Here is a 26,008-nt window from a genome sequence, read left to right on the forward strand (position 1 = left end):
TATGTTCACTTCTGCCTGCCACACTGCTGTGTGTGCTAGAACTGTGTTAGCAAACTGCACACCGTGTGGAGAGCTAGGGTAAACCTACATGTTCATTGTGCATGCTTGTCCTGTGCTCCTTCCTGGAGCGGTGCCGGGATATCATCTAAGGAAACCAAATCGGTGGTGAAACATTGTCAGACAGGGCTGTGAACTGCATGTATAACCAGGACTAGAGTGGAAGAGGAAAGGGGAGAGGTAGAACAGTACCGACTACACCACCACCACCACCACCATGCAGCCCTCCATGTACAGGGACTACTTCGTGCAGCAGGCTTTCCTCGACTTGTACGAGAGCAAACGCAGAGACCGGTATGTGGGGATGGTTTTACACAGTCCACACCAATTGTTTTCTTAGTTCTTACTTGTTTTAAAGTAGAATTTAGCAAGATGAAAACAGATCGCTGGAAGGAGATTGAATCTAACTATGTTCATTTCCTGATTCGAGTGGCCCATGTATATGTATACCGTTAACTTCTAAATCAGAGAACCAAGAAAATGAATTGGTGACTACTGGTATTAACACCTGACTCTGAGACAATGAGTTTGTTGTTGGTTTTTCTTTGTATGCCATGAATGCGCTGGAAGAAAATGTTGAGAAGGCTTTAATGTACCTTAAACGTTACGTCAGTGTCGCTTGTATTTCCATGTTCATTCATACGGTATCAGCTGTTGTGGCCGATAAGTGTCATTATGCTTCTGATTTCCTGCTCACAAATATGACATTTGTTGGTTTTATACTGGGTTATGATGAAATATGGTGGTGTATAAATGTGTATTATGGCTCTAGAGACAGAGTTTCACAGCTTTTTATGGTGTATATGTATATTTACACAGCATAAATGTTTTGTTCTTAAGTAGACTCTTATTCAAACAAAACCACTCCTGAATAACTAACAAGGTGTGAAACATTTATTTGTATGAATGATATTTTACAGCCTGGTTATTTCTGATGAATAATTTATGTCTGAAGCGTACCGTGACGTTCCTGTCCCCTTGACACGTCTGACTCTAAATAACTCTGACATACAAACAAGGTGACTACAGTGGGGACTGTTTACCTGCGTGAGAAGTGTGGACTTTACACTATAGTTACAAGGAGTTATTTTTGGTCATGACGTGTTTGGACATTATACTCAGTTTATGTCAATCCACATACAGGCAGCATTGTGTGTATAATGATAAATATAAAAATTTTCCCATGTATTTACTTAAGGTATGCCAATCAAATGGAAGCAAATTATTCTAACTTAAGTGCAAAATCAACATTTTGTCCTAAAATTTTCAGTAGTCATGACAGAAATATAAGGACAGGGATCACTAAATGGTTCTCAGAAGACAGGAAATGGGAAGGGCACAGCATAAATGTTTTGTACATACTTTCAAGCCTACTATATATCCATAGCCACTGGATTTTCCCCACAGACGTGTATTTAACCAGCCAGTTTGAACTGGCTCTGCATGACAAGTGCAGAAAGCATAAGTCAGCTGGGCTAGAGTTAACGTAGCTTCTAGTCATTGATACATGTACGTACAATGTACCTAACCTAAATATGTTTTTACAACATTCCCAGAATGAGATTTCACAATATTCCATTTAGTATTCCTTTACTACAAGTTTACTGAGAGAGCCTCCAGTATTTTGTTGAATTATTAGTTCCCCCACATTTGATCAGACTATGTGTTTCCTACTACAAGTGCTAGGATGTTTGGAATGGAATATAACAATCTCAGTTTGTAGGGTCATAACTTTCTTTAATTTTTTTTACCTACTGAAAAGTAGATTCTCTGAACTGTAATGATTGCAGAATGCCATGTAGACAGACCATGTGAGTAGTGTTTGTGGTTCCACCTGGCCCAATGTGTGTGTGTCTATTTGAAGAAGGCGGGCCACCCTTGTGGTGTTTGCCCTGGTGAAACCTGCACACGGCTGCTCCTTCCCTGTCCCTGCCTGTCTGCTGCCTGACGTCAGGTGTGTCAGGAATGTGTGATGACATGCTGGCAACCTGTCAATCAATGTCAATCAATTCTGAGGTGTTGACTTGATATGATATAACTTAGTGAAATATATTCTAACTTATATGGTTTTTGCTTGCTTGATTCAATTATCCTTCATAATTGCTGGAGAATTTTTGACACAACTGATTTATACATTTCATTGTATACAGTTTATTACTAGGGCTTTAGAAAATATGTCAGTTTGGTTGGAAACCTGAAAAAGGTTAAGGACTTTAGGTTTGATAAAATCACCTGTATTACCGTCTGAGTAACACAGTCATGCTATAACTACCGTCTAGGTTGAAATATATTGTGAGATAGTGGTATCCGCATTAATATTGGAGTTATCATCATTATGTACTTGCAATTAGCCTTCAGGCATGTATTTGCAGTCTAGTAACATATATTGAACACATAGCAATTGAACACAACTAGCAATATATTGAACACATAGCTGAGTTGATATATACCAGAGCTAGAGTGCAAAATAATGTTCATGCAAACTGCTGCATGAGACATCCCCGCTCCCAGTACAGGTAATATTCACCCATCACAAGCCCCTGCTGCCTGTCATGTTTCTATGTGATAATTCACATGAAGCCTTAAATACTGCAAATCTCTTCAGCCCGGTAATCTGCATATTCTGTAGGAGTGTCAGCCTCCCTTGGGAGGGAAGATTATGTACTTTGAGGTGTTAATAAGACGTCATCTTCCGTGTGTAATGACGAATAACATGTTTCCATCTTGTTTCGTTAGAGCGTTAGAGATGAAAAAAAAAATTATAGAAAAACCATCAGATACCACTTCTAATTTGTTTGTTTTTATAGAGATAGAGATGGTTGAAAATAAGACTGTGATAGTGATACTGAGGGAATGAAGGTTTCCATTCCATTGGTTGTGAGTTCCACGGCTCATTGCACCCAGAAGCAATCATCACAGGATTTGGTGATGCCTGATTTTTGTGGAAAATAGTTTTGGAATTGATTTCTTTGAAGCAGATGAATAGGAGTGGTAGGGATGCCAACAGTGAATCATCTTACAAGTTCAATATCGGTGATGCTGTTGTCAGTAGAGTGTATATCTTTGGCTGCCAAAAAATGGAAGAGTATTTTGAATGTTGCTGCTTAGGACTGAGGTGAAATGTTTGATTTCAACTATTTCATGCCATCACTATTTTGCGTACTACTAGAACTACCTTATATTGCATGCTGATGTTGGTGATAGATGTCAGAGAGTGAAACCTCCTGATGATTTTATTCCAGCCTATACTGAGTGTACTATATGCTGATGTTGGTGATAGATGTCTGAAACCTGAGTGTCATATTTCAGCCTGTACTGTGTACCGTATGCTGACGTAAACTGCAGAACTCATGAACCTGCATGTCTTCATTTTAGGACACAGCAGGCAGTGATGAATTCCCCTGCAGCAGCATTAGTGCACGGCTCTGTATTAGTTTTAAGAGTGCTCCAGGGCAAACATTATACTTCTTCACATGCTGAAGACTTGACTTGACTTGGTTTGAATCCACAATTACAGTAGCTTCAGTTGACACTTCAACTATTCTTCTTGTGGTCCTCACTTTACTATATGAACTTAAGAAATGGGATGACCACAAAATGATGATCTTTCGTGATATGTAACATACAGTCATAATCAGAATATAGAAAATTTTGTGTATTTTTTGCCAACTTGAAGGTAGACCGCCCTATCTCTATCCAGCTGTGTAGGTTGGTGATGAATTCCCCTGCAGCCTGCATTATGGCATGGTGCTGCAGCCTGCATTATGGTGCTGCAGCATGCATTATGGCATGGTGCTGCAGCCTGCATTATGGTGCTGCAGCATGCATTATGGCATGGCGCTGCAGCCTGCATTATGGTGCTGCAGCATGCATTATGGCATGGCGCTGCAGCCTGCATTATGGCGCTACAGCCTGCATTGCAGTGCTGCTCTGCAAAATGTCCTGATTGCCCTTGACTTAATAACGCTGCGTCTCCCCCTACAGGGGACAGCTGCTGCCGCCGCGGGAAAACCCATAAACTTTCATACATCAGTCGGTAGGATCAGGCCACACCAAGTCAGTTTCATGGTTCTTGACTTTGAAAAATTTGGGATTGAAAAACTTGGTTAGATATTGAAAGAGTTCTCCCTGCACAACTGATTTCATCCCAGAATACCGTCCTACTGTCCTCCATTACTCTGCAGTATGCTGGTGGAAAACAGGCTGGAGGCTGTGCCAGCTTAATTTGTTGGCTCTCTGAGGTTTGAGAAAAAAAAAGATGCTTGACTGGAAGGTCAGAGTCTAACGAGTTTAAGGAGAAAGTCTGTACCTTGGAGTGAATATAATCAGGCCTGGGGCAGGTTGTCCTTCAAACACTCTGTTTTTATCTTGTTGTTGTATTTAATTCATATATTGTCTAAATGTCCAAGAACCAAGAAAATAAAATTATTGAACTCCAGCGCTAGCATTGCTCAAATCTATGGCAAGGCAAGGTAGATATTTGCTGTATTTTATGATGATAACGGTAACCTTTCCACTCTACACTTATAGCTTCTGGGAACAATACTTCCCACCTTAACCCTGGGTTAATAGGACTGCAATAGTATAGAGGGAGATGCTATGAATAGTGATGTAGTGTTCAATCTTATATTCAGGGCTTGCAATATGTTCTGAGTGAATGTTAGTACATGTAGTCAGGTGCTGTACTGTTTAGTAGTCAGGTGCTGTCGTTTTCAGAAGTCTGAGGTGCTGTTTTGTTCAGTAGTCAGGTGCTGTATTGGTCAGTTAGTAAGTCAGGTGCTCCTCTGTTCAGTAGTCAGGTGCTGTACGGTTTCGTAGTCAGGTGCTGTACTGTTTCGTAGTCAAGTGCTGTATTGTTCACTAGTCAGATGCTATATTGCTCAGTAGTCAGGTGCTGTATTGTTCAGTAGTCAGGTGTGTATTGTTTAGTAGTCAGACAGGTATGTATTGTTTAGTAGTCAGGTGTGTATTCAGTAGTCAGGTGTGTATTGTTCAGTAGTCAGGTGTGTATTGTTCAGTAGTCAGGTGTGTATTGTTCAGTAGTCAGGTGTGTATTGTTCAGTAGTCAGGTGTGTATTGTTCAGTAAGTCAGGTGCTGTATTTTTTCGCCTACACTTCACTAATATTACACAAGGCCATAATTTTATATTACATGTAAAATAATAGGCAAAATCTTGAAGAGGCACAAGTTTTCAGTTTCACGTAACATTGTGCAAATTACAGATTTCCAGTAGGTACATGTACATGGTATGCCTCTCCTGTATGCCGTTACAGTCCTGATGGATGTGTGGCTGTGAGTATTCTGACGGGCTGCCTATATCTGATGCCACAGGCCTCACTATCTACAGCCCCACTCAGTCAGCCTGCACTGTAGCATGCAAATCTACTAAACTACAGGGAGAAACCCCTGCATTAAACATGTACAAAATACTGGCTGGAATATCCAAAGTCACTAGAATAGAGTTCACTTTTAAAAAGGATTCACTGACTGTTAACATTGTGAATTTTCATTCAGCATTTTCATGATTATGAATTCTGATGAATTTTAATCAAGCCCAAAACATCTCATTATGTTGTCAAAATTCATGGAGGCAAAGATTATGAAAATTATAAAAGCTTCATTTCAAAAGGGTTCTTCATCAAATATTTGAACAAAACATTAAAATAACCTGTGACATAGGTAACCTGGTGCTGGTAAATAATATTTACATGTTATACAGGTTATACACACCAGCAAAGTTGATCTACCTAAAAGCATAATGCTATCAAGCCTTTTCTAGGAAAGTGACCTTTTCACTTAATATAAAATACATCATATTGTGTGTCTGGGGTGCACATTAATCCTTCATCCTGTGTTCCAACTGGGAAAGGTTGAAGGTCACCCTGTAATAAATACCATAGTGTTGGAGTGATTCATCATCTTCTGTGCTCATATTCATAAGTCCTCTATGGGGGGGGGGGAAGAAATCAGTTAGTTAGAGTCAGGAACACATCCAGTCACATGACCTTCCCTTCTGCTTATCAGAGCCTGAGCACCTGAGTGCAAGGTCAAGGTCATCCTTGCTGTGTATGCCAGAGGTAGATAAATGAAATTGACCTTCTTCTTGAAAAGGACATTCTTCTATCTATGCCTAGATCTTCCTCTGTTTAAATCACACTTTTCTGTCTTGTCACAATCATACGTAAATAACTTATCCACCTTAAAGCCTGATTCAGTTCAAGGTCGCAAATGGAATGCACCAGGAGAAGGTCACCTGAGGAAGAGCCAAACGACATGAGACGTTATCACAGGTTGTTATCTAGTTTGTGGTTAGAAACCCTTCGTACAGTAGATTTGCATCAATGTCGGGCAATGTACCATGACCTAAGATCCATGTCTACTGAGATGGTGATACGGTGTACTGTTCATGTATAACGTTTATAATGTATGTGCCAAATCATGTTATCTATGTGCATTAGTAGAATTTCTTACATTTATTTTGAACATGAATTTAAAAGTAGACAGCAGACCTTTATACAACAACTTGAACTTTAAAGTACGTAGTTTGTAATAATATCACAGTATCTCAAGTCATGTAACAGTTAGTTAAAGATTGTAAGCCCTGATTGTTGATTAATGACGTGCATGAATATTGCCCTTCGCTGCGTTTCTGATATCCAATATTCCATATCCGCCGTCTATGGAAACGGCCTCTGGGTCAGCCCTGGTGGGTCATCAATCTTTGCAGCATGTCTGTCTTCTCTCGGACTCAACTTATGTTTTCCAGCAAACTCTTTGACATCTCAGACACATTTTGAAAATGTGAACTTTATGTAACGTTGCAACGTGTATTACAATGTTTTCAGATACACGTCGTACACATGAAGTGCAATATATTCATACACTTATTAGTACTGATACCTTGATACATACACCTATAAGTATAATTTACCTGTCAGTATCCTTGATGACTTAAGTTTCCATAGATCCACACATGAGTGGATTTGGTGAAAACTTGTAGGGAGTTAAGGAGTCTGGCTTCACTTCATGTCTAGCTGAAGGGGAAATGTTGTCCCTTGAGAACCTTTCCAATTAAAGATGCTGACAGCATGGCTGCTGGTTTTGCCTAACTGTACAATCGTACTGCTCATGTACTGATGTTTACCCTAGGACATGGTATTACTGTGGCAGAGTTTGGAAATGAATGTGAGAATTTGATAATAATTATATTTATGTCTTGCAGTTTGAGCTTCAAATCAATTATCCTCTAAGTATACGGTACCATTTGTGATATTGGTTGTACTCTGACGAATATGGATGTTTCAATTTGATTAAAATTTCAATGAAAAGTAAGTTCAGATAATTAAGTTCAAGTATTACCACAAGATAATTAAGTTCAAGTATTACCACAACAGCATAAGTCAAGTCTCATTTTATCCCTTTCTACATGTCAGTCCCTGCTGCAGCTGTGACCTTTCAGCAAGAAATTAGCGCAGCAGAAAATTTTTTATTTGCAATGAAGCTCACACTGTACGTATAGATATCATATGGTATACATGTATGTGTTATATTTTCCAACATCAGCATGTAAGAACACCATTCTCCCTAACCTGCCCCTGTGCGTTATCCTGCCAGGCTTTATGTTTCCTGCCGACTAATGACCAATATAGCTGGCAGGAGACTGTGGGGCTGGCTCGTGACTGTGTGAGCACGGTGCAGAGGGGTTGGTCCGTGTGTGCACGTCGTGTGAACGCCGTGTGGGCGTCATGTGAACGTACCGCATCTCCACGCTTCATCACTCACACCTCCCAGGGGACGTCAGCATCTGAAGAGACTCAGTCAGGTGTGGAAGTATTCCGTATTACTACCTGGAGTCACTAGTATTGTTTCACATCTTGGGTAATGGTGAGGACTTGTCTTATCCACCATCTTGAGAAATGGAAGTGATCTTGGCACAGGTGCGTCCATTGTGAGATATACGGCCACCAGTCTGCTCCTACTTTATTCTCTATTCCCATCCTGTAAGTTATTGATAATGTCTTGCCAATGGGTAATGGAAGGGACTTGTCTTATTGTTCTGTCTTAAGGAATGGGCAGGATGTCATAGATAATTTCAGTGCAGGTGCGTCATACGTTAAGACAGACGTCCCACCTGTCTCCACTATTGTGTTCCATCAGTGGGATTCATGCCTGTGTGCCCACCTGTAACCACATTAGTATGGGCTGGAGCAGGCCAAGGTTCTCCAGTGGGAGCCGGGATGTAATTTGCTAGGATTCCTGGGTACTGGAATGACACGGTGGTACTCACACGGTGACGTACATAAACCTCGCTGTGATATCTACAGAAGCTGTGAGCTTGTGGGAACTGTTATCATATAGAGTGGTGGGAGGAGGACCAGTCCTGTACTTACAAGGTGACAAACAGGTGGGAGGGAGTGATGTCTACATGATACATCTACATAGAACAGGTGGGAGGGTGTGATGTCTACATGATACATCTACATAGAACAGGTGGGTGGGTGCAATGTCTACATGATACATCTACATAGAACAGGTGGTTGGGTGTGGTGTCTATATGATACATCTACATAGAACAGGTGGGTGGGTGTGACATCTACATAGAACAGGTGGGTGGGTGCGACGTCTACATGACACATCTACATAGAACAGGTGGGTGAGTGTGGTGTCTACATGATACATCTACATAGAACAGGTGGGTGGGTGCGATGTCTACATGATACATCTACATAGAACAGGTGGGTGGGTGCGATGTCTACATGATACATATGTACATCTACATAGAACAGGTGGGTGGGTGCGATGTCTACATGATACATCTACATAGAACAGGTGGGTGGGTGCGATGTCTACATGATACATCTACATATAACAGGTGGGTGGGTGCGATGTCTACATGATGCATCTACATAGAACAGGTGGGTGGGTGCGATGTCTACATGATGCATCTACATAGAACAGGTGGGTGGGTGCGATGTCTACATGATGCATCTACATATAACAGGTGGGTGGGTGCGATGTCTACATGACACATCTACATAGAACAGGTGGGTGGGTGTGGTGTCTACATGATATATATATTTTGAAGTTTAGAATTGGATTCAAGGGTTGTATCAATCTTTATTACCATGTTTCTCCAACAATATGGCTGATAATGGACTATTTTGCTGTCACCTTGACTTTGAAAGTGAATCGTTGCTCCTTTTAGCAGGTTAAGTACTCAGTGATAGGTGTTTTGTGAAGTAACAATCCTTTTGTTGCAATGGCAGCAAAAGGATAATGTATTCTCAGACTATTGGGTTATGGATAGCTAATGTTACAGGCAGGATGTGCTAGTGATTTTAAGCTTATTGATTTTGGTAAATGTCTGAGGATCAGTGTTTATATGCAAGATTGCATCGCTTTGTTACCATCAGTCTTGTGATGGTGCAGTGTGAGTATTATGATTTTGGCTATTGTCACTAAGGCAAGATGACTTTTCTGTAACTAGAATGGGTTGCAGTCTTAACTCTCAGCCTGCTAAGATACCTTAGAATTTGTTCTGTGGTTAAGCAGCAGGGGGTGGGTTAGGATGGGATGTGGTTGTAAGCTGGGGTGCACTGTTTATTGGAGCTTGTGGTTTCAGTTTGAAAAAGTAGATCTTATTAGAATTGATTATTCCGATAATATAAGATTAAGGACAAAAATTTACTGTACCTGTCACAGGCTGTCAGCCCTTGTTTACATGTAAATGTTGAAATCTCAATTCATGTATCTTGGTTGTCTCCTTCTGTTATTTATTGTCTCTTACATGTATTGGTTGTGTTTGAAAGACATATACAGCCAGGGTTTCGCAGCTATGTAGCTGGTAATCATATTTACAAAGGGCTGGCCCTGTTGACAATACTTATATTACAGAGCTCTTTCACTGAACTCAACAAGCCCCAATGTGGAACATGAATCTCCTGTAAGGGTTCAAATATTTCAGCATCCCATAACTACAGTAATAGGCACTTCCAGCCTCCCACCTTTCATCCGCCCATCCTGAGTGATGTGAAATTGCCTCTCACAGCGAGGTGTTTGCTTTTGCAAAAATGGAGTGATTACCCTTTCTCAGCAGTGATAAAAATGCTAAATATGTTCCCATATTTGACGTCTGGCAATTCAACCTGATGTTGGAATCTGGCCATATTGCCAACAACAAAGGCCTCGTCGCAAATAAACGCAGGACTGCGGCCGTTAAAACTCACCAAATATAGCTGGCGGTAAATTGAACTTGGATTTTGGAACCGTGTTGGCAGATGGTTGTAGTAAAACTAGACTCATACCATTGAAACGTAAACTTGTAAAACTGGAGAGATGGAAATGTTGAATGTGACAAAACCCGAAATCTATCATTTTGTTTCCTATGTATGTGACAGAACATGGTGTCAGATCTGGATGTTTTGATTTGAAACTCTTTCATACCTTTTTTGTCTTGAGCAAGCAGAATGAAAACAGAATGCTGTAAGACTTGATTCTGATTACATGTACATGTATATTCACTTGATCCTAAAAACCCGATGTACCAAGGTACAGACTTTCCCCTCAAACCCTGTATTCAGGTTGATCTTCTAGTTCTGCATTCAATTTGCCTTCTCTGTGACCCAACAAGTTCAGTTGGTAACTAAGAGTAAACATCCATCAGTTAACATCAAGGTTGCCAGTTTGTCTTCCCATCAGTGGCGCGACTTTGCGGAGCCTGGTGATGAATCTGTTTTCATCTCTTCTGGTGTCGTTTGGCTGTGCAGTGCTAATTATAGTATCATGTTATTACTGTTCCACTCCGTCTGGAAACAAGAGTAGGCAATAATGACAGTTCCTTGATTAAAGCAACCTGAGAGTGAAATTAAACTTTACATGGGTGGAGCAAAATAAGGGGCTTTAACTCAAGCTGATATAATTTCAAAGCAGGGATTTTTTGGCACCAGAGCTATTGTATTTTTACCTCTTTTTTAAGATTGCAAACATTGAAATTGAATTGTGTCAATTACAATGTATCGGTAATAACAAAATCAAGCAAATACTTTTCATATAAACTCATATTTCATAAGCCTAATATTGCATTAGTATTTGATCATGAAGTAGAGTCTTATTCATCACAAGTTGTTTACGAGGCGCCACCAGGGATGTAATAAAACAGAAGCTGCGCAAATAGACACAGCACTTCAAATTATCCTCTCTCTGTGCCATTAGAGAACGTACCCGACTCACAGTTCTAGGAAAATCCAGCTCTTGACTAGACAATGAGAGATATCGTCGCAAGCCAAATGGGTGGTTAAGTGGTGCAGAATAGCGCTGGGCTGTTACATAACGGCAGAAGTAATGGTTTGTCTCAGCATGGAGGTTTCCCCACTGGCGCTGCTTTATCTGCACAGTACAGTACATCATAATCCTGCATCAGAACCACATATCACCAGGTCTGCCCAGGGAGTCTAGAGAAATGGTGCCTTGGGATGGAGAGTGATGTGGGCTTGTATATGACAAGATTTCAAAGAGATGTGTTTTATGATTGAGGTCATCAGTAGTGGGCGTATACAACACACCAGGGCAGTACTGACGTCAACACAACAGTCTTGTTGTTATCCTGACCAACTTATAGTTATCTTCATCCTGCACAAGAGGCAGTGGGCGTAACAGGAAGGTCATGATCTGACTCAGACTCATTCTTCCTCTATTTGCTTTGAACATCAGACATTCTACATGCTGTAGCTGTACAGTGTTTCTAACTGCAGGAGCTATTAACGACCAAGGACTACAGCTTTGACAGCTACAGAAGATGTAATCCTATTGTTGATACGCCTGCCCTGTAAGGTAAGGAGGCAGAAGACAAACCCCTGACAAGGCTGAGCTGTTGAGTAACAGTTTGATCCTCCTTGGTGTGATCCCCCTTCGAGAGCTGCTGTTACACAGAGTGTTTTATGTTGTGTAACACAAACCTCCGTAATCTCATCAAATATTAATGATGCCTTTTGATAAGTCAGACAGCCAGGATTCAGTTCACAACACGAGGTGGCACGTTTAGTGTCCATTCCTTCATAAGAGAGAAGGAAATACCGGAAGCAGGGATTATAAACATGGAAATTAATTCAACATACAGAGTATTACAGGAGATGGCATGGGTGATGTATTGAAGTAGACATTATCAAAGATGACACAGTTTCCCAGGGTATGTTGTAACAGGAGATGCATGTTCAGTCCCACTTACCAGGGCTGACTTACAGGGAAGGGAAAGATTAGGAAGGTGGTGAATAATTCATCAAGAAGGAAATCTCTGTTGAGGTCTGAAGAAGGCTGTTGTGGCTGCGTGATGAAGTGGACTAGATATCATTGGTGACAGCTGAGAGGACGGTGGGGCGTCGGGAAGGCGACGTTTTCCTGTAACATTTAACAGCTTTGTAGCCGTGTTCAAGCATGAAAGGCCAACCATCATGACTGGAATTTGGGAAGAAAAGTCGTGTAGGTATTGAGGAGCATCAACTGAGACAGAAGGGATTGTTGAGGTAATGTCTGGTGGTGTTTAAACCTGTGATTGGCATTTCAGTACCATAGACAGTGGACCATCTGGAAGGTGAGATTTGCCAGTAATGTTTTTAACATCTCATCAGAGCAAGAAACGCAGTGTCTTGATTAGAATGCGGCTACAACCAGAAGCTGGAAGTTCAAGTACCAACCAGACAAGACGTGATTGTTGAACATCACCTGTGCATCCACCTGTGAAGGTAATATCTTAGTAGTATAGCCTGGGTACCGTTTCCATAGTTCTGCACACTCCCTCTTACTTGCTTCTTGTGTGGGCTGATGCTGATATGTGATATATATGGTTTTCTATCTCCTGATGTACATTTCAGCACCGAGGACAGTAGCCATAGATTTTTTTTCAATTCTTATTTTCCTTTTTGACTGTAAGCACAAAAAACACCCTCTGATGCACATTTCAGCACCAAGGACAGTAGCCATAGACATTTTTCAATTCTTGTTTTCCTTTCTTTGGTTGTAAGCACCAAAAAACACATTCTGATACACAATTCAGCACCGAGGACAGTAGCCATACATTTTTTTCAGTTCTTGTTTTCCTTTTTTTGGCTGTAAGCACCAAAAACACCTTCTGATACATATTTCAGCACCGAGGACAGTAGCCATAGATTTGTTTTCAGTTCTTCATTTTTCTTTTTTGGCTGTGGGCCGAGGTAGGTAGTGGAATGTGTGATACGTAATGCAGCAGGACATCTCTGACATTAAGAACTACTGTATTTGAAAAGTCTAGTACAGCTGTGGCATCTTGTGGCTGTTCAGCTCAGATAAGCTAAAGAAAATCGTTCTGCACTCTCCCTGCTGACGTACATCATAGTCAGTACAAATTTGGTGCATGAACACACACTTAGCAGGAGAAGGTTATAATGGTTAGGCCTTCTCTCCTGCTGATATTGGGTTGCTCCATGCTGAAAGGGTTTTTGATGAAAGGATTTAGTATTTCCACAGTGTACATGTCCTAGTCCGGAGGGCATGTTCAGACTATTGGTGCTGGAGACAGGAGCTATAGAGTTAGGCAGGTCTTGTGGATGTGTGTAGCAGATAGGGGGAGAAGATTGGGTTGATTACAGACATCACAAGACAAAAGGAAAACAGTTAGAGCTGAAGGGGTGTTCATGACTAGGACATTTCCTACGGGTTTAGTGTGTGATTTTTTCAGGTTAATGTACCCAGACATAAGGACTGGGATCAGTCCCTTAAAGAACAGATCCAGGGCTCCTTACGTCATACCACTGTTGCTGAGACATCCGGTGATGCGGTATCTTTAATTTAATGCTATGTTAGATGCCTTGGCCGTGCTTCTTAAAGACCTGATCCCTCCTTGCGTCATTGCTGAGACATCCTGTGACGTGGAGAGCATTTTAATGTCATGGTAGATGTCATGTTTCTGCATCTTAAAGATTCAGACATGCCCCTGATATGAAACATAGGGTGAATGATAGCCCTGAGAAATGGCGAGCATCTTAATGTCACGGTCTTGGCCGTGCAATGCTTCAAATGAGAACATTGTATGATAACATCTTCAGATGAAGTGCGATGTGAGCGATAGCCCTGACAAAATCAATAAGACTCACGGCCAGCATCTTAATGCCTTGTCTTTGCTGTGCATCTTAAGATGCAGAGAAGTCAACCCTGGTAATGCCTTGAGATGCCATGTGGTATGAGTGATAGCTCAGATCTGCTCAGGGATGGATTAGTGTACAGGTTTGACTCCCAGTTGGACTGGACGTGGAATGGTTGTACAATGACCTGGCAGAGAGGCCACTTTCCCTATTGTTGTTAAACTTTCTTTGGTAGCAGTCTAAATGAAGCCAGAGTTATCTAGTATAGTGTGGATAGGTAAGTTGTTCTATTTTTTTTCATTTCAGCATAAAGCATACTTTTACAATAGCAGAATGATGCAATGTTAACTTGATGAAATGGATTAAAGTTTCATTTTAGCAATTGATTTCTAGAAGTTCATTTTCCGTGGACTTGCCTAGATCCATGAACAGAGCAGTGTGAGTTTCGAGCTGCAAGTTATACATGGCACAAAGCCAAGGTTCTGTATAATAACTGTACTGTCCCATCACGTGGAGCGTGGTAATGAAGTTGTGGGGCTCCAGAGAAATTGTGCCATTTTTCAGGAATAGACAGGTTTTAATCAGGCTGCAGCAAGTCTATTTGATGGTTCACAGATTCAACTCGTATTTCAACTTTTAAGCTCTAAAATGTTAGTTAGAGATGTTTGGTTTCCCCTGTTGCTCACTGCAGCTGGTGAACCATAGGGTTGTTCTACTGATGAAGTCAGGGGAGTATCTAAAGCTTTGTTTGTGTGTGCGTGCATGCGTGCGTGCCTTTGTTTTGTGTGTATGTGTGTATGCATGCAGTATGTGTTAGGAGGTGGAATCTGCCATCTCTGATTGCCTTGTGAAGACTGGGTCCTGCATGATGTTAATCTGACTCACAACTTGATGTACATATATGCCAGCCCTATGATAATGGATGGCAGGAGGACCAGTAGAGGTCTGGAGGTAATCCTGTAGTTAATTGCATGAGTCGGTCTCAGCAGAAGATCAGCTGGGTCACTTGGTGGGGTATTTGTTTTAGTCTCAGCTGATGGTGGATTCCTATAACCTTTCTCTTTCTGAAGTAATATAAACAGGAAAGGAGGGCTTAGAATTTCCTACATGTAAATTAAATACCTGACTTAATATTCCTTGTTTTGTTTTATTACTTTGAGTTAAATATGTCATTATCTCCTGTCAGTCAGTCCAAAATAATTCCCAAATATAACAGTCATGTATAATAACTAGTATAGTATCAGAAAATAAAAATGTATAAAAGCTGGCCTTTAATGATGGACAGCCACTCCTTTGAGTATGGGTTGTCCTTTTCAGTCAGCCCATTATTATTGATACAGGTAGTGAATATTTGAAGTGATTTGAAGTTTATCATATTTCCAGCTCTCCTTCTTAGATTGTGTTGTCACTCCACCATGAATATTAACGTCAGGCTCAGTACCAAGGACACTGCCTCAGGGCAGGTACACTTATTTGTTCAACAGCATGAATAAAATATACAGCATGTAATGTGCACTACTGCATTATCATTCCTTACAATCTCTGCCTTTTCATTAACCTTCAGCCTGCTAAGGAAGCTATTTCAGTCCAAATTTGTAAACGTTATGAGGTTAGGCGTATGTGTATCACATCTAAAACAGGAAGTTCCCATGCCTTGCAGAATGTTGTGAGAGGTTGTGATGTTACTGATGGTTAAAGTGGCTTGTTCTATTGTAAATGTCTGTCTGATATTTCCCCAGAAGGAATCATCATTGCTTCATTGATATTCCAGTCCAGTAGAGACATGCTCCCAATACGTCCAGCACATCAGGTGATATTAAGGGACTAAACGTGGCTGATTGTGTCCTGAATGCCTGCAGTTGGTGATTCCCCAACAGAATGTTGTCCCAGGAGAAATTGTCGTTTTGTTCAGCCTTCCATATTATTTCAATGTGGCAGGCATCTTCAGCAAGGAAAATGCCCCAAATACCTTCTGCACTCGTAGATGACTTGTAATGTGTTCAAAGTGGCTTTATCATTATGCCCCATATATCTGCCATGTAGAATTTCTGAACAGTGTGTTGGATATAGATAATTTTAGGTGCTCTGCAAGCTTTGTGCATTGACAGCCTTCCATAAGTATTTGCAATGATTTTAACATTATGATAATAGTCCCAATCCCTTTCCTGACATGAGGTTGTTCTGCTGGGCTGCCAAAGTGGCTGATTGTGTGCCAGTTTGTGAATCCCCAATGGGGAAGGTCTCAGGAGAAATCATTATTTTCTTCCTCTGCACCCCATGAATTGGTTTAGTGGTTTGTGTGTCCACCTGAGGGCAGGTCTGTGTGATTATGTCACGGCCGGCAGCGGGACGGATTCCCGCTCGATGTTTGGTGGATTCTACAGTTGTTTGTTGTCGTGACGACGGTGTTACCGTGACGACTGTGGTGCTCCATCATGTGCGTGGCACGGCAGATTTATGAACCTGACATCAGCGATCGGAGCGATTGAAGCGTAGTGCGGGGGCATGTGGGCCCGGCTTGTGAGGAATAATGATGCGTGCATGTCGCAGGCTGTACTTGCCAGGATGAATATATGCATGGAGCGTTAGCTGGCCTGGTTTTAGATGTGAATTTAAATCAGTTGAATCCACAATACTGGAGATGCAGGGGGATTCTGCTCCGTACGACTAGCAGGACTGTTGGAGGGAAAACTGAGGGAAGGAGATCGGAATTCGTGCAGAGTTTTTCCCTACGGAAGGACGGATGGGGGAGGGGAGCAGCTCGTGGCATGAATTTCCTCCACAGAATGAAGGTTTTGCTGGTTCAGCGTGGGCCGTGCCTCTGTCACATCTGCAGGTTTCTATCTCCTCTTCTCCTCCTGATTTACTGTGATGTGCTCGGTGTGAGTCACCCGTGGAGATGGTAGTCTTCACGCTCTATTATACACACAAGCATGGCTTTCCCTGCCTGCTTATCGGAGCGAGGTAATGTTGTTAACGAACCGTCCTTTTTCCTGATTATAAATGCCAGCAGGACGACTCTACCATGATGCATTGCTGGGAGTATAACGTCAGGTCACCACGGTTAGCGTGGAGAGAGGTGTGAAGGTGTGAACGAGCCTGTTACAGGATCCATGTCGCTATCTCTGCCTATTTAGGCTAACTGGGTGCCATTAAGTAGGGAGGGAAGGTGTGGGAACTCCTCTGGGAGTTCCTTATGAAACCAGGGAGAGTTCCTAAATTGATTTCTCTTCATCTTAACCGAGTTATGCGGCATCCACTCATGTCTGGTCAAACCACATACATAATTCCTGTCTTATAGGGGTCCTCGCTAATCAGGACATATTGGAGCCATTGGGGGAATTGAGCTGGTACCATAAATCCCCGTAGCAACCAGGTAATCAGATGATGTCACCTAATTAATATTCATGAGTTCTAAACATGTTCTCATGTTACGAGTGGCTCCATGTTTGAGAGGTTCCTTTGATGTAGGAAGTATTGGATTGAATATGATGTATTCATCACTTCAAGTGTACGTTTTGAATCTGAGCCAACCAATAATAGAATATGGAAATGTTAGCTGTGGGCACAGACTGTATTACAGCTCTGTGCAATAACTATAAATCATCATGATAATATCTTCCTTCTAGTATATATTAGCATATCTCATCCAGTCAGAATTTGGGAGAAAAAATCTATAGCTGATAATTGTTATTGTTTTGAATGAGGACAGAGACATGCATACTAGACAAAGCCTGGAGTAGCTCTGATGCTTGCTGAGATATGATGTATGACTATTGGCAGTTTCTGGAACCTGACTTCAAATATTGACTTGGTAGGTAATTTTTCCAACTGATGCCTGATTAATAATAATGAGGAAAGCAGGAGGTGGAAGTAGAACCACCTGTCGGGTGGGAGGGGGGCACATGTGGTATGGAGACCTGATTGATTCAGTGTTGATGTCAACCTTGATGTAGTAAAATTATTTTAAGCCCATTTTATGGGGCTCAGTAGTATGAAAGAGGAAAGAATGATAGAAATAAAAGTATTTTAACAAGGTTTATGCCAATTTTACTGTCAGCAGCAATATAATTGCAAGGAGCTAGCATCATTAAATCAAATAGCTTTTATATTATCTAATCTTCGGTCATTGCAGGCAATATTATAGGTGAATTGTGGCAGCTGCAGTATTGCAGGTGACAAACACATTTCATGCTCTGAATCCTGCAGAATGAAAGTGCCCCTGTGTTGACCATGACTCATGTGGGTGAACAGTACCACCTGGAGAACAGCCGTTATTACTTCACCCCTGAGCTGGGGTTGTTGGTGGGAGTCACCAGTGTGCAGGCAGAAAATTGGGTCTGAGTCACAGCTCACAGTTTACTCTTCTGTGTGGCGTATTAGGCCATGCTAATTTATCTCCTTGGTTTTAAGACTCTCTAAAAGATGATTATAATAATTCAATGAAACTGTGTATCCCACTCAATAATCCTACAATTAAATTTTCAAATTTGTTTCATGTTTAGTCGTTGAGATATCTTCTAATTATATCCAGCAATTCCATACAAACCACAGAAAAATTCAGTCAGTGTGGATAATATGTAGGGTCAGTATTGTTGGTTTTGACTCACAGCTCAAAGGTCACATTTTCTGTTACCTTAGGCTGTTGTGTCATATAAAGGCATATGATGGGGGTTTAAACAGAAGTCATAATTGATAACAGGCTATCAAAATTCCCCACACAGCCCTCAGCCCTCACATGCAGGGCAGCCCTTCCTAGCTGGCTGATAACTATCAAGTGCTGAGTGGTGCAGACTGGGCTAGAACAAAACAGTTACTTGATACTTGTCCAACATTGCTGCAGAAAAAAGGAATCGAAAGCTGGTTTGAACAATGTTATTGTCCTCAGACAGGCAGACAAACAGACTGTATGTGATGTCCAACTTAGTGCTGCTTCAATTATGAATGGTTTTGCAATAATGAAATTGCAAAATTTATTCATTAAAACAGCAAGCTCCCTTGACATAACTTGGATTGGCCCTGTTGCTATTCAGCATACCAGGCACACATAGGGATGCTGACACATGAAAGTGCCCCCTTCCACTTCATCACCATGGTAACCAGTCAGTACCCACAGGCTCCTTTTGCTCAGTCCAACCCCTGGACATGCAGGACATGTAGGACCTTCTCACTGCTGTAATCCTGACAGACTTGGACAGGGCTGGATACAGGATCTCCTTTGGTGTGGTGAGAGTGACACTTCCCTATGGTTTTCCTAAGTCTTAGGGAATGTTAGGACTTCTACAGAATTTATAGGTCAACCCACTTCAGTTTCTTGTAAAACATACATTTACATGTATGTATATTCATGATATTGTATGGTATGATACTTTGTTTCAGCAACTACTAGTCGGTCACTTCCCAAACGTATTGAATATAGAAATCTGAAAACTAACCTGGAATTTCTAGGTTAAGCCAATTAAGCCAGTTCATATTATTTACCTCTGTCAGCAAAGGAGGTTATTTAGTTTTCAAAATCAAAGTGTAAATGCTGGTAGATGTGTTTTTTGTTACTGAATAATTCCTTGCTTTGGGACTACAACCCTCAAGAATGTGTATAGGTACAATCCAGTTGCCATCCCTGTAAATTATACAGTATCAGTTTCAGTGTGGGATTGTTAGGCAGTGAGTGTATCAGGCACAGGTTAGGGTTCAACACCTTCACTCTCAGCCATGATGACTTCCACTCTTCTCAAGTCAGCCTCCAGGAATTCCAAGGTCAACCAAGTTCAAGTCCCTGCAAATTAAGGACTTACCGTGCAACTGATGCCTGCCTTATGGAAAGGATTGAATCAGACTTAAATGTTCCCTAAATCTTAATCCCAAGCTTTCTGAGAATCTGTGAGGAGATCACATGCTGGTGTTTTGACTTGTGGTTGGCAGGAGGGGGAGTATTATCAGCTGATCAGGCTGCACCAAATCATTTCCTTGTTTCTGGGGCAAAAATGTCAGCAAGAGGTCAGAGCGAAAAATTGACTATTCCCTCTCCCTGAAACTGTGTGTACCAAGTGAATCTGTTTTCAGGTTTAGCTTAACTATTATAGCTGTTTTACAATGTTGCTTTAAAATCTGAGGACCGACATATTCCCTTGGTGTGGCCTAGCTAAAGCAGCTTTCTTCTCTAATGTCTGTATTGGAGCCTGCCATTCGTGTGGCCCCTGCCCCAGTACCATCCTGTACCTCCACTCAGGAACTCACAGGGAAAATAACAACCTGCTTAGGTTTCAGTCTGTCAGCAAATAAAGCTTTGAAGGTAAGACTGGTAATGGGTCTGTTACTGATGGTCGGAAATATGTCTTTATTTTCTGTATTTACAGGTGAAACGGAGACATGTAGCTTGGAATTGTCTTGAGTATGTTATTATTTCAGCACTGTATTTTCACTGTAACTTCATAAAATTCGAAAATCATATCTGCCTTTGTTAATGTCAATCAGCCAAAATTAAAGTGCTTTCGAAGGTAATGTGAAAGTTCTTTATATTCCTGTCAAACATTTGGAAATATTTCTCTTCCCCTCGTGTTGCAGCTGTACTAATTGAAGACAATTAGGCAGAAACTGTTCCAATGTGTAGACTTATTGCAGCAGAATGTTTATATTTTGCTTAAAGGTTGCCAGTGACAGGAAACTTGGCAGAGGACATTTCTGAGATGTTTTGCTCCCGACTCCAGGAAGTCTAAATTTGGGCTGACATTTCCAACGGATTATAACGGAACGGAACTGGGGCTGCCCAGATTCCCGCTGGTTTCTGTGGGTTTCAGCTGAACTTCAGATCCAGTCTTGCTGTGCTGTATTGTTGTTGCTGTTGTCATATTCCTTGATGAAGAAAATGCTTGTTTGTATGTGGAAATGGAGGCCAGATGGAGTAGTGAGGAGGTAAGGAGTGGATAAGATGAAGTGATAGACTGTGAGACAAGGCAAGAGACAGGGTGGATATCACTGTGATTAGATAGGGATGGGCATCTTACAGTCTGATCCAATTGCCATGGAAACTTGGAAGATCATAGGGCCACTCCAATTTTTCTTTGGTTCTCGGATATTTTAAATGTTCGTCCAACAGGATGAAGATATCTGAGTAAAAACAGAAATTGAACCTGACAAATTTTCCATCCCCACTGTATGTGCCGGGATATAGGCTTTCTTGTCAGAGTCAGCAGGCTCGAGTCAGACTCTGTTTTTGATCCAAGCAAATATGTAATTGGTGCGGCCTAAACTACATGATTGTGCTTTCTCTGTCTAACTAGCTCCACTAGCAAATTATTTACCTTATTTGGGCAAATTGAAGGTTCTAGCAATTTTTAAGCCTTTAAGAAGGGTCTTGTTGCAACTAATTATACCCGATTCCCCAGTCCCATGTCTCTTGGTTAGGCTGTTCTAATTACAATGTACTGCAGGTCGAAACTAAGTGAATGTTTTTAATTAGTTTTAGATACCGGTAGTACCAAAAATGATATTTTAACTCATTTGGGAAACTATTCACTACTTGTATATTTGGTCTAATTTGCTAATACACATGTACGTGCACTCAGTGTTTAGCCCAGAGAGGATATATGTTTGTCATTAGGATTTTAGTTGGATGTTTAGTCCAACTAAACAAAACTCCCACATGTGTGGCCAACTCCTATGTTGAATTCCTCACTTTATTTGGGCCAATTTCTCCTGTTCCTTCGGCCCTGTTTAGAACACAGAGCAGGTCCCACATGTATTTGTGAGGTTGTTGTATCACGTCATGACTGGGTAGAGGTTTGTTGTACCATCTGCCGCCTGGATGGGTTTGGAATTATTCATCAGGAGAGTTTTCTGATCCTTGCAGGTCCATATCATTCCTTACCACTGTACTGGTCCTCAGGGTGATGCAGTGGCCTGTTGTCTTCTCTGTTTGTTGTTTTTGCATGGAATTATTTATCAGGAGGGGGGGGGGCGTTGTTCCTAACAAATGCATGAAGGCTGTTCAGTACCTTAGTCAGGGACATAAATTCCATATCTTTCTCAACACTTAGTAGCATTTTTTTGTTTGCTTGTTAGGGTGTTTGTAGCCTGACTAAATCGCGCTCCTGGCGGCCGCCACTCTAAGGTTGCGGCCCCCTTGGGGTGGGGGTCATTGACCTCCGTCTGAGAGAGCTCGTGTAACACAGGCTAGGGTGTTTGTTAATATTATAATTTTACTCATTTTACTATGTACCATTTTTTAGACAAAGCCCATGAACCAGTGAATTACCCCACTGTGGCCCAAGACCTTGAAAAGACCCGCCATATGCAGATAAACAACCAGGCTGGTTATGGGGTTGTAAAGTAATTTTACGAGCGTCAGTTTTGATTGGAGCCCAGTCTGTGCAATATACCCTGCTGTGAGGAACCCAATTTGTACTGCAGCTTGGACTTCAGTGGTGACATAAAGACTATATTATAGACTACAGTGCTCAAGTTTAAATTGGTCCATAAATTCTGCATTTACCAATTTCCTTTCATTTTCTGTTGTTTGCAGTTTGGCTGTGCCAAAATATGTCCATTGTGTTTGATGATGGATTTTGGGTCAATAATGCTGTAGACTGAGTAGCGCCACTGCAGTGTTCAAGGGTGCCACTAATTTATAAAATCTGAATCAGATGCAGCAAAAATTTGTTTTTATGGGTGTCCAAAATGAATATGGATCAAGAATGCTTTGGTATTGTTAAAGCTTATGTCAATTGTACCCCAGATTTTCAAAATCTGATGCCATTAAAATCTGTATTTGAATTTTAGTATGATGGCCTTTTAAATCATGTGGTACAGAAAGTCCCTTGCTGTCAGTTCTGAATACCTGTACAGGCCTGTAATGTCATAATGACATCACATCTGTGGGTCGCTGGGTCTCCACCATTTGCATACCCAGGGACCTGTGTGGTAGAGGTATGAGGTCACATTGCACCATAGGCTGTTCAACATTCAGTATGAGGGTTGGTCGAAATCAGCACTAGGAAACTCAGAGCTGGTGTCTATGCAGACAGGTGAGGGCTGCATGTGGGGAAAGATTTCTGTGGCTACAAGTATATGAATTTGATATTTCATTGACATATGGAATATAATGTTAGTCAAGTATGGACAAGGGAAATTTTCAGTTGATTTGCAAAGATTTGGTATAAAAGTTCTTAATATAAATTTTTAGGTAATCAAACAGTTTCATTGACATTGCAATGTTTTAATTATTAATGGAAGGACTGTTTTGTCTGTTTTCACAGACATGTAGCCAAGTCATGAATAATTCATGTGACAGTGTGTATTGTAACATGATAATATTTTATACAATCTCGTCATACTAATCACTAAGTACTGCAATCAGACTGAGTGCATTCACAGGTCATTGCCTTTTAACCTTCTCCCTGCTACCTAACCCTGTAACTATCTTGAAGGCAGTACTGAAAGCTAGCTTGTCAGGGAGAAGGTTAAGAGGTTTCTTAGATCCCCCTCCACATCGACGTTGCCCCAAATTTCTGCAGCCTTTTCCTGTAGTTATTGATCATGTCCAGCTGCGTGCAGCCTGGGTCCTCCTGCCAGGCTAAATATAACAACCATAACACAAACAACCTGCAACAATCCATCATATCCCGCCACTTCAGCCTTTCATAGCCGTGAGAGCCGGTAGAGCAGCATGTGGTGGTGACGTATGGACATTGTTGGGAAATATGCCTAAGTTTCTGTACTGTATTGTGAGTCTGATGCAACGCCAGACAGAGTAATTGTTGGGTTCACATCATGGTCAAGTTCTTGGCAGTGGTTGGAACAGAAGATCAAGGTTAAATCCCAGCTGTCGTCACTCACCTGACTGGCACGCTGTTGGGAAGAGCTGCATTCATTTGCTTCAGGCAGGGACATTAACTGTTCATCATGCTTGCTGAAGAAAGCAGAGGAAATTGTCCAGGTAATAATATACTGATATTGAACTGGTATAATATCAGACATCATAACATCTGCCCTCCTTATGACCACTACCACGTGTCAGTAAAGTCACATGTCCTGACTAATTAGGTCAGCCTTCGTAAATTGTAGGTTACGTCTAATAGGTGGATCCTAAATGTGGGTAAGTCACAGTTTTTTTTGCTTGTTTAGTGAGCAAACTTTTAAGGTCAGACGAGCTTTCAATGTTTCATGTGATAATTGTATTAGGTGGATAATACTAATAGCTCTATAGAGACGTATAACCAGATTGAGATATATTTCCATTTCTGTACAGTTCTCCATATGACGTATTATTTATTGTCTCATTGACCTGATTATAAATGTCCTGCCCTTCTGTGATCAGGGACACACAGCAAAGTCCTGCTGGTTCTATTTGGGTAGGGCAGACTTTGGTCATTGATAAGTGTGGCATGCCGAATATTCCCCATAACTCAGAAGCCACTGACCACTGGAACAATAACGGCTCGAGTTTAGGCGCGCACGGCTGTAAGTATGGGATATTATTTTTTCTCACTTCTTTTCCTCTGATAGTACTATTGATTTATTGCTTCTTTTTATTCTATGTCCTTTTGCACAACCTATATGTATGACTCAGCTCCTTACGACAAAAACGGTCACTGAGTATCAGACTTGGGAAGGTTGTGTAACTCTGGTAGGCGTGTGATTTCTACCCTGCTTTGCTTCCTCTTGTGATGATTTATTGTCGCTTTGTTCTGTGTTCTCGTTACACAACTTCACTTGCCAAAAGAAATTCCACTTGACTTGTTAAGTGATAGTTAATCTGCTTGGGAAGGTTGCGTAAAGTGTTTTAGATGGGGGGAGGGGTAAACTGGTGAGGAATATGTTTTATGGGGGCATTCAGAACTCAAGCTTTTCTATTCTCTCCATGTTGCATGTCATTATATATTTGCTGTGTCCAACAACAGGCTCAGCTTTATTTAGCTCAGTTAACACCCATCAACCTAACATGCTTGATGTACCGGGTGTGTGATTAGTTTTTAGTCAGGCAGGGCTGGAAATACTTTTGTTCTGTTTTATGTGATATATGAGTCATCGTTATGTACATGTACCTGAGACTGTACTCGTTTACTTAGCTTGGCAAAGTGCAAATCGTTATTTTTTTCCAGTAGTGTCCTAGTGATAACCCAGGTGCAGGTGAAGTATTTGTCACCTGCTACAGGTGAGGAGGGTGTGTGTTTGTTTGTCCAGGCAGAGTTTGGCAGGTGATATTGACACAACACTAACCCACCCACTTTATGTAAACTCTGGGTTAAGGGCTACTGGTCAGAGGGGAACATCCGCATGGTTAGGACAGGGAGCTCCTGGCTGACTCCTGGCTTTTAGTTTTTAAGGGTAAGTGTCAATTGTCAATCTGCTTGTAACATGGTCATATGGACAATTATTAATGTCTGGCGGTAATGCTGCAGTACAAGCTATTGGACTAGAGGAATGTTGATATACATGAGGGTAAGGCATATGCCAGGACAGGCTGGCTGGTGGCTGAGTGGTGTAAGGGGTGAGCTCCGTCAATCAATGTTGTAATTTCATGCTTGTCTGGATGGTGTGTTATGTTTGTGCTATTTTTTATTTACAGTTTTCTCAGATGTACATGTAGTCCTGAGGTCATATCAGATTACAAATATTTTTGCAACATTGTGGTGTTCTTCTTTCAATCATATCTCGACGTTAACAAGGACATCGTTTAGAGCAATTTTATTGCTTCAGCAAATTTGGTTCTTCTGGCATGTCTGTGGGCAGTTTTAAGTAGGTCAGACTTTTCTCCACATGTCAGTACCTTCCCCTTCCCTTATCTATGAGATCCTGACCTTTACAGCAGAACAGGTGCAGGGGTCAGGGAGGGGGAGGG

The 26,008-nt window shown here is 41.4% G+C and overlaps 1 protein-coding gene across 10 annotated transcripts in view; it reads left to right on the top strand.

Moving 5' to 3' along the window:
* The window catches only part of LOC109477330 (IQ motif and SEC7 domain-containing protein 2-like), an 84,098-nt gene that overhangs the window by 36,459 nt on the left and 21,631 nt on the right, over positions 1-26,008 (top strand). For 2 of the 10 annotated variants that reach the window (XM_019778524.1, XM_019778523.1), the window contains exon 1: positions 16,523-17,005. The exons of 2 other annotated variants lie outside the window; for them this stretch is intronic. In XM_019778524.1, coding sequence (XP_019634083.1) covers positions 16,743-17,005 — 263 coding nt within the window. In that variant the 5' untranslated portion in view covers positions 16,523-16,742. Of the gene's footprint in view, positions 1-2; positions 352-16,521; positions 17,006-20,962; positions 21,082-26,008 lie in introns of those variants that run through there. 6 more of the 10 variants (XM_019778517.1, XM_019778516.1, XM_019778521.1 and 3 more) reach the window with 5 other exon arrangements.

This window comes from Branchiostoma belcheri, unplaced genomic scaffold, assembly GCF_001625305.1.
Source record: "Branchiostoma belcheri isolate BF01 breed outbred unplaced genomic scaffold, Haploidv18h27 scaffold4, whole genome shotgun sequence".
Taxonomy (NCBI): Eukaryota; Metazoa; Chordata; class Leptocardii; order Amphioxiformes; family Branchiostomatidae; genus Branchiostoma; species Branchiostoma belcheri.